This window comes from Erpetoichthys calabaricus, chromosome 4 (genome assembly GCF_900747795.2).
Source record: "Erpetoichthys calabaricus chromosome 4, fErpCal1.3, whole genome shotgun sequence".
Taxonomy (NCBI): domain Eukaryota; kingdom Metazoa; phylum Chordata; class Cladistia; order Polypteriformes; family Polypteridae; genus Erpetoichthys; species Erpetoichthys calabaricus.
Window position 1 is genome coordinate 311,621,206 of NC_041397.2, and position 7,131 is coordinate 311,628,336.

General features: G+C 55.7%; 1 protein-coding gene across 1 annotated transcript in view; it reads left to right on the top strand.

Moving 5' to 3' along the window:
- Window positions 1-6,837, top strand: part of adamts1 (ADAM metallopeptidase with thrombospondin type 1 motif, 1) — a 12,081-nt gene extending 5,244 nt beyond the window's left edge. The window contains 21 exon segments of the mRNA XM_051926714.1: window positions 709-1,071; window positions 1,073-1,337; window positions 2,673-2,968; window positions 2,970-3,014; window positions 3,117-3,249; window positions 3,370-3,537; window positions 3,648-3,937; window positions 4,052-4,079; window positions 4,082-4,099; window positions 4,102-4,149; window positions 4,152-4,218; window positions 4,279-4,295; window positions 4,328-4,413; window positions 4,415-4,507; window positions 4,622-4,639; window positions 4,642-4,701; window positions 4,703-4,744; window positions 4,746-4,781; window positions 4,783-4,802; window positions 4,909-5,080; window positions 5,082-6,837. Of these exon segments, the coding sequence (XP_051782674.1) occupies window positions 709-1,071; window positions 1,073-1,337; window positions 2,673-2,968; window positions 2,970-3,014; window positions 3,117-3,249; window positions 3,370-3,537; window positions 3,648-3,937; window positions 4,052-4,079; window positions 4,082-4,099; window positions 4,102-4,149; window positions 4,152-4,218; window positions 4,279-4,295; window positions 4,328-4,413; window positions 4,415-4,507; window positions 4,622-4,639; window positions 4,642-4,701; window positions 4,703-4,744; window positions 4,746-4,781; window positions 4,783-4,802; window positions 4,909-5,080; window positions 5,082-5,627 (2,811 nt within the window). The 3' untranslated portion in view covers window positions 5,628-6,837.
- Window positions 6,838-7,131: the final 294 nt, after the last annotated feature.

Here is a 7,131-nt window from a genome sequence, read left to right on the forward strand (position 1 = left end):
TGAATCTGAGCCAGCCGGATGAGAAAGCGAACCCCCCCCCCCACTCCCCCCACTCCGAGCCGCCCCGCCCCGCCACTTTTTTTTTTTTTTAAGTGTGCCAAAGTCGCGAGTCGCTTAGTGGGCAGCGGGCCAAGTGACAGTGTGCCTGAGAAGCAAAGGGGGGGCTCAGGTCCACTGCGGACGTGTCCCCTGCAACTCTCGACTGGGCCCCTTCTTACGAGTGTAAAGGGTGTGTGTTGGGGGTGGGGGGGGGGGGGGGGCGAGGCATGGGATGTCAGCTTGAGAACTGCACGTCAGCGGAACACAGCGACTCTGAGTGAAAAATTTCCTAAAGTAAGCCAATCCCTAGCGCGGCCCTCCTCCTCCTACAGAAGACCCCCCCCCCCCCCCCCCCCCCCCCATTACTCGCCTTGCTCTTCCCCTTTGATTGATTATTATGGCAGGGCTCCAGCGTATGTATTTTTTAAGTACGTTTTTGGTTGCGCACGAATGTCGTTTCTCGACTTCAAAGGGGGTCCCGCTGAAAGGGGAGGGGCTAAGCAGCATATAAGAGGGGCGCAGAGAGAGCCGCCGAGCAAACTAAGCGCGAGTGCGGAGTGCAGAAGGGAGCAGGACGAGGACGAGGAGACCCCCGTGTGCCGCACAAGTACACAGACAGACAGACAGACGGACGGACAGCCCCCCCCCCCCCAGCCCACTTGTCTCTAGCGCTCTCTGCTCCGGACTTCCCTCTCTCGTCACTTCGCCTTCTCGGTGTCCGCTCAGCGGGAATGCGATCGCTTGTGCGCCTCGTCTCCGTGCTCTGCTGCGCCGCGTTTCTGGAGCCGCACGGTGGCGCTGCGCCTGGGACGAGGAGACCCGCGGTTCCCGTGCAATTGGACTCCGCCGAGTCACAACACGCGCCTCTTCCAGCTGGACGCCTTTGGGAAGCGACTTGTCCTGGAACTGGAGCCCGACCAGAGTTTCCTCGCTCCCGCTTTACTTTCCAGGTGGTGGGGGCGCAGCGGGCTCGGGCTTTCCGGTAGATGCCGAAGGGGACGTGCTGCACGCTGCTTCTTCTCGGGAACTGTCAACGGGGGATCCGGACTCCATGGCGGCGCTTAACCTCTGCCAGGGACTGCAGGGCGGCTTTTACACCCAAGGAGAGGGAGTACGTTCATTCAGCCGCGGGAACGGCAGCCACGACGGCGCTCACCTTCTCCGCCGGAGGAGCCGGGATTCTCGGAGAGGGGAGTGCGGCGTGGTGGACGCGGAGCGGCAGCCGGGCGACCAGCAGCAGGATGGGCACCAGCAGCAGCCGTCGCCTAACACAAGGGAGACACCTGCGCGATTTGCAGGTAGGCATCTCCACCCTTCGTCTGCAGTGCTTGGACTAACGCAAGTAAAGGTGGCACTGCCACTGGCGCACACCCTGTTCGGGAGTGGCATGAGGTGGCACCTCAGCCTTGTTTGGAAACTGGGTAGAGAAGGGGCACCTCTCTGCATCGGACGCCATGCCAGGGTGAGCAGCAGTGCATAAAGATAGAGTAGGAGGGCATTGGTTTGTGAGGGGGGCTGTTCGGGAGTGGCATGTAGTGGGCACCTCAGCTTTGTTTGGAAACTGGGTAGATAAGGGGCACCTCTCTGCATCGGACGCCATCCCAGGGTGAGCAGCGGAGCCCAAAAATAAAGTAGGGGGGCATTGGTTTATGGGGTGCACAGTAGTGCGTGGAGTAGAAAAGCTGGGCACCGTGGTGCCCAAATAATAAAAAAGACCATCCGGTACATTCACCAACATATTTTTTTCGTCGGCTGTATTTTCGGTTTCCCCCATCCACGTGAAGGTGTCCAGAAGGATCACCGATTTATGAAAATCCCGATATCTTTTTTTTTTTTTTAATAAGACCCGCGGGGCCCAGTTCCGTTTTTTTTTGACTTGGAGGTCACCTCCTTAGACCTTCGGGATGTCCCGTTTTCGTCCACAAATTAGGAACCACCGTCATAACGCGGAGAGCCCCTTGCCAAAGTCCTATTACCGTGTCGGGGACGGGGCGGGGTAGAGGGGGTCGGCACCATTCCGTTATTTGCAACTTTTCAATTTTACTGGGCAGCATGTCAGTTTACTGCCAGGGCAAAACAACCCATTAGGTGTGCCCAACGCTACCATCAGTTTGAGCTGAGGGGGTGGCGTACATGTGGGCACTTCTTCTGAGGGGAGGAACATCTCCTGAGAGCAGCAAGCGGCAGAGAAAATGTCTGCCAGAAATCAAAAAAAGAAAAAATCCATTCCGTTTTGGGGCATCTGTGTTGGTTGTTTGTTTTGAGCAGCCGGGCATGCGGGGCACCACTCTGTGTTCGGGAATGTGCCCACCGTCAGATCCGTGCGTTTGTGACTTTGACAGTCATGACCGAATGTGAGCAGCAGGGGGCAGCAGTCTCCCTGCCAACTTGCAGCACGCGCCTCATCTGTCAGCTTCCTGTTTCCTCTCCCGCATGCCACCCGTGGGCGCAGAGCCTCCTGTGGTGCCCGGCGTGGGTGTTTCCTTTAAGGGGAGAAGACTGGCACTGGACAGCTTTGTGCCTTTGAGATTTTCTCTGTTTTATATGAAGGAAATCTTTTTGGCTCTTGTGCCCACTTGGGTGTGGCCAGGGTGCCCTTCCCTCACGTTTTGCTTTCCTATCTGGTCCTGTAGGTAAAAGCCGTGCCAAGCGCTTTGTATCCACTCCTCGCTACGTGGAGACCTTAATAGTGGCGGACACATCTATGGCGGAGTTCCACGGCGCCGGGCTCAAGCAGTACCTGCTAACAGTGATGGCGGTGGCAGCTAAACTGTACAAGCATCCCAGCATCCACAACCCCATCAGCCTGGCAGTGGTGAAGCTGATGGTGATCTACGAGGAGGAGAAGGGTCCCGACGTGTCGTCCAATGCCGCCCTCACCCTGCGCAACTTCTGCAAGTGGCAGCAGCAGCACAATCCTCCACAGGACCCGCCACCCAGAGCACTACGACACTGCCATCCTCTTCACCCGGCAGGTAAGGGTGCCACGCTTTGGTGGTGGTGGGAATCGTTTCCGGCGCTTGGTTTAATCCTGAAGCTTATTGGTTGATTTTTTTTTTCCCTCCCCCTCTCATCAGGACCTTTGTGGTTCCCATACCTGTGACACGCTGGGCATGGCAGATGTTGGCACAGTGTGCGACCCCCAACGCAGCTGCTCGGTTATAGAGGACGATGGTATCCAGGCTGCCTTCACCACTGCACATGAGCTTGGTAAGACACTCTTTTGCCCCCCCCCCCCCCTTGAAAAAAGTGGGCACATAAAATGAGCAAAACATGCTGGCATGTGCTTGAATCTGGGCACCAATCCGTTTCTTTTGTTCCTTTCTGTAGGCCACGTGTTTAACATGCCCCACGATGAGTCCAAGCAGTGTGCCAGCACCAACGGACCCAACTGGAGCTCACACATGATGGCATCAACCCTTTCCAGCCTCAACCGCCAACAGCCTTGGTCGGCCTGCAGTGCCTACATGATCACTTCTTTCTTGGACAATGGCTACGGTGAGTGCCGGGCATCATTTCTACAGTGGCATCATGTCTCATCGTGCAGATTAGTGTTCCACCATGCCTCTACCACCCCAGTGACATTTTCTTTCTTGTGACATCTCTAGGAGACTGCCTACTGGACAAGCCACAGAAACCGTTGCCCTACCCAAACCTTTTGCCTGGGACGCTGTACGATGCCAATAAGCAGTGCCAGTTCACTTTTGGGGAGGAGTCCCGCCACTGCCCAGACCCCACCAGCACTTGCACCACCCTCTGGTGTACAGGCACCTCGGCCGGTGGTCTCCTTGTCTGCCAAACCAAACACTTCCCTTGGGCTGATGGCACCTCGTGTGGTGAGGGCCGCTGGTGCATGGCGGGCCAGTGTGTGGATCAGAGTGACGCTCACTTGTACCAGGTAAGTGGGCACCTCAGCCCAAGGCAAAGGGCATTTTGTGGCTTTGGCTTTGAAGTAATGGCTCATTGACCATGACTCGTGTATTTATTTATTAATTTATTTATTTATTTTCAGACCCCTGTCAATGGCGGCTGGGGGCAATGGGACCCTGGAGTGACTGCTCCCGACGTGTGGCGGTGGGGTGCAGTACTCCTACCGAGACTGTAACAATCCGTCCCAAAGAACGACGGCAAGTACTGCGAGGGCAAGCGAGTGCAGTACCGCTCCTGCAACACGCTGGAGTGGCCCCGTTACCAATGGTGAGCCTGGCAACCTCCTTTGGCACACCACAATGTTGGCAGCTGCCCCGGCCTGCTCCGTTGTACTCATCTGTGTCTCTCGTCCTGCCAGGTCTGTCCTACCGCGAGGAGCAGTGTCTGGCCCACAACGACTTTTCCCAGAGCTCCTTTGGGGGTGGCTCTGCCGTGGAGTGGGTGCCCCAAGTACGCGGGCGTGTCCCCCAAGGACCGGCTGCAAGCTGATCTGCCCGCGTGAAGGGGACCGGATAACTTCTACATGCTGCAGCCCAAGGTACGCAATGGTCACAATGAGGGGGCTGCTAGAGGGCCAACCCTGCCCCCCTCACTTTCTTAGCTTTGCCAGTCTCGACCGACCTAAACGTTTCTTTGTCTGCCATGCTCTCAGGTGGCAGATGGCACGCCGTGTGCAGTCCGGATTCCACCTCCGTGTGTGTCCAAGGGCAGTGCGTGAAGGCCGGCTGCGACCCGGGTCATCGGCTCCAGCAAAAAGTTTGACAAGTGTGGCGTGGTGTGGCGGCGATGGCACCACCTGCAAAAAAGTCTCCCGGCTCCCTGGAACGATCCAAGTGAGTGCCGCTTGTAAAGGCGCTATATGATGATGATGATGATGATGATGGACTGCCATGTGGTTTCAGTAGAGTTCTCAACATCTTTCTCTCTATTTGTGTTTAGGCCTGGCTACCAAGATGTCGTGGTCATTCCAGCGGGTGCCACCAATATCGACGTGAAGCAGAGGAGCGCTGGCAGCTCGAGACACGATGGCAGCTACCTGGCCATCAAGACTCAGGACGGCTCGTACCTGCTCAACGGCGATTACACCCTCTCCACCCTGGAGCAGGACATCTTTTTTCCGCGGTTCTCTCCTTCGGTACAGCGGCTCGTCGGTCCAGCTGGAGCGCATCCGCAGTTTCGGCCCCCTTCCGGAAGCCCTCACCCTCCAGGTGCTGTCGGTGGGTGATGCCTACCGGCCCCGCGTCAAGTACACCTACTTTGTCAAGCGGCCCGTCTCCAGTGGCAAAAAGAGCTTCAATGCCATCCAGCAGACGGACTCCTCCGAATGGGCCATCAGGGAATGGGGCAGCTGTTCCCAGAGCTGTGGCGGCGGCGTCCAGCGGCGGCAAGTCGAGTGCAAGAACGCCAGGGGCCTGCCGGCCAACGACTGCCCACCCGAGCTGCGACCCGCCGACTCCAGGCCGTGTACCAACGTGCCCTGCCCGCACTGGTTACTCGGCGAGTGGTCGCCCTGCTCAAAGACCTGCGGGATGGGTTACCGCAAGCGGCCGCTCAAGTGCGTGGGCTCGGATGGCAGGGCGACGTCTCAGGAGGAGTGCGACGTGAAGGACAGGCCGCGGCCCCTCATCGACATCTGCGTCAACAGGGAGTGCCAGTGAGCCCGGCGGGCAGAAAGGACCGATTTGAACCAGACTGCACTGAAAACACACACACACACACACACGTGATGCACAGACGCCAGGGTTACGTCTGACCTCCAACCTCACGACCTGTGACCCTGGCATGCAAAAGACTGCAGACGATGGGCATTCTGATGATTCAATAGGAAAGTGTTGGGGGAGAGAGACGAACCCGCCGGGGTGTGGTCCTAAGTGTACGGGCAAAGGGTTTATGGGTCTTCAGGAGAATGTCTGCCATGCTGTGCCAGTCTCGAGGTAAGGTGGGCAGGCAGGCAGGGACCTCTTAAGGTGGTACTGCAACTCATGGCTCTGGCGGCCAGAAATCGCTGCCATCCTACCTCAGTCCTGCAGGCAGAGTATGAGGGTGGGGGGGATTGGGGGGGGGGGGGGGGTCCCGTTTTCTACAAGCTGCTATTTTTGGAATTTTTGGAAGAAAAAAAAAAAAAAAAAACGGGCCTTGTTCTCCCGAAACAACGAAAATAAAAAATAAGGGAGGTAAAGACGTTAGCTTGAAGGTGCTGACTGATGGCATCCTAATTTTTGTAGGAAGCCAAGTGGCGCAGGCTTTGCCCCTCCACCCACTCACCCACCCTTCCATTACCCCTGTGGCACCGGTCCATTCCACATATGAGCATCGGCCTTATTTGAGGTGGTGCCCACGTTGGCACCGTCTCCATTTTGGGTGGTATGCCTGAGTTTAGGTTGGGGGGGGGGGTGACATTTCAATTTGGGTTTTATTTACAGTCTCTGGCATCTCATTGGCTGAAGCAGAAAGGAAAAAAAAAATTTTTTTCCAAGTTTGGGGTGGGAGGCGTCCCCCTATATAGTGCCTTTCATTGGTGTTTTCGCTGCCCGTTTTTCCCCTGGTTTGGGAACACGGCTGCTGAAATGTGTTTGGTTTTTTTTTTGTTTTTGTGCCTGGCATGGCCCGCGCCAGCTCTACTTTATAAGTATTGGTGGGTTATCTGACGTTACTTCTGTGAAGGATTGATTTTTTGATTTTTCTTCCGTCTTTTAATTTTGTAAATTTATTCCAAACATTATTTATTTTTGTACAGCTTTTTATAATATAATCTCGATAAGTTATCGCATTTTTACAGAAGGAGAAAGTACACGTTGTATAGAGTATTTATGCAATATTATATTATGTTTAGATCTATGACTTAATAAAAGGTTGCCTGCGACCCGCTCTGGTGGTTGTGTGTTTCATTGATTTTGATAGGGGGGTGGTGGGTGGTCTGGCCTCCATTGACTCCTCGGTGACGAGACCTTAACTGGCACTCCTCTGGGTCTTCATAACGTTTACAAAGAGTCTGTTCATCTCTGCGATGTCATCGACTGGCACAACGTCACTTTGGAGCGGACTGAGGGGGCTTCACTGAGACACATTTCATATGGGGGGGGGGGGGGGCTCTGGGACTTGGGAGCTGCACGGCTATCTGGAATTTGGTGGTTCAAGACCCGTTACTCTTGCAAAATGTGA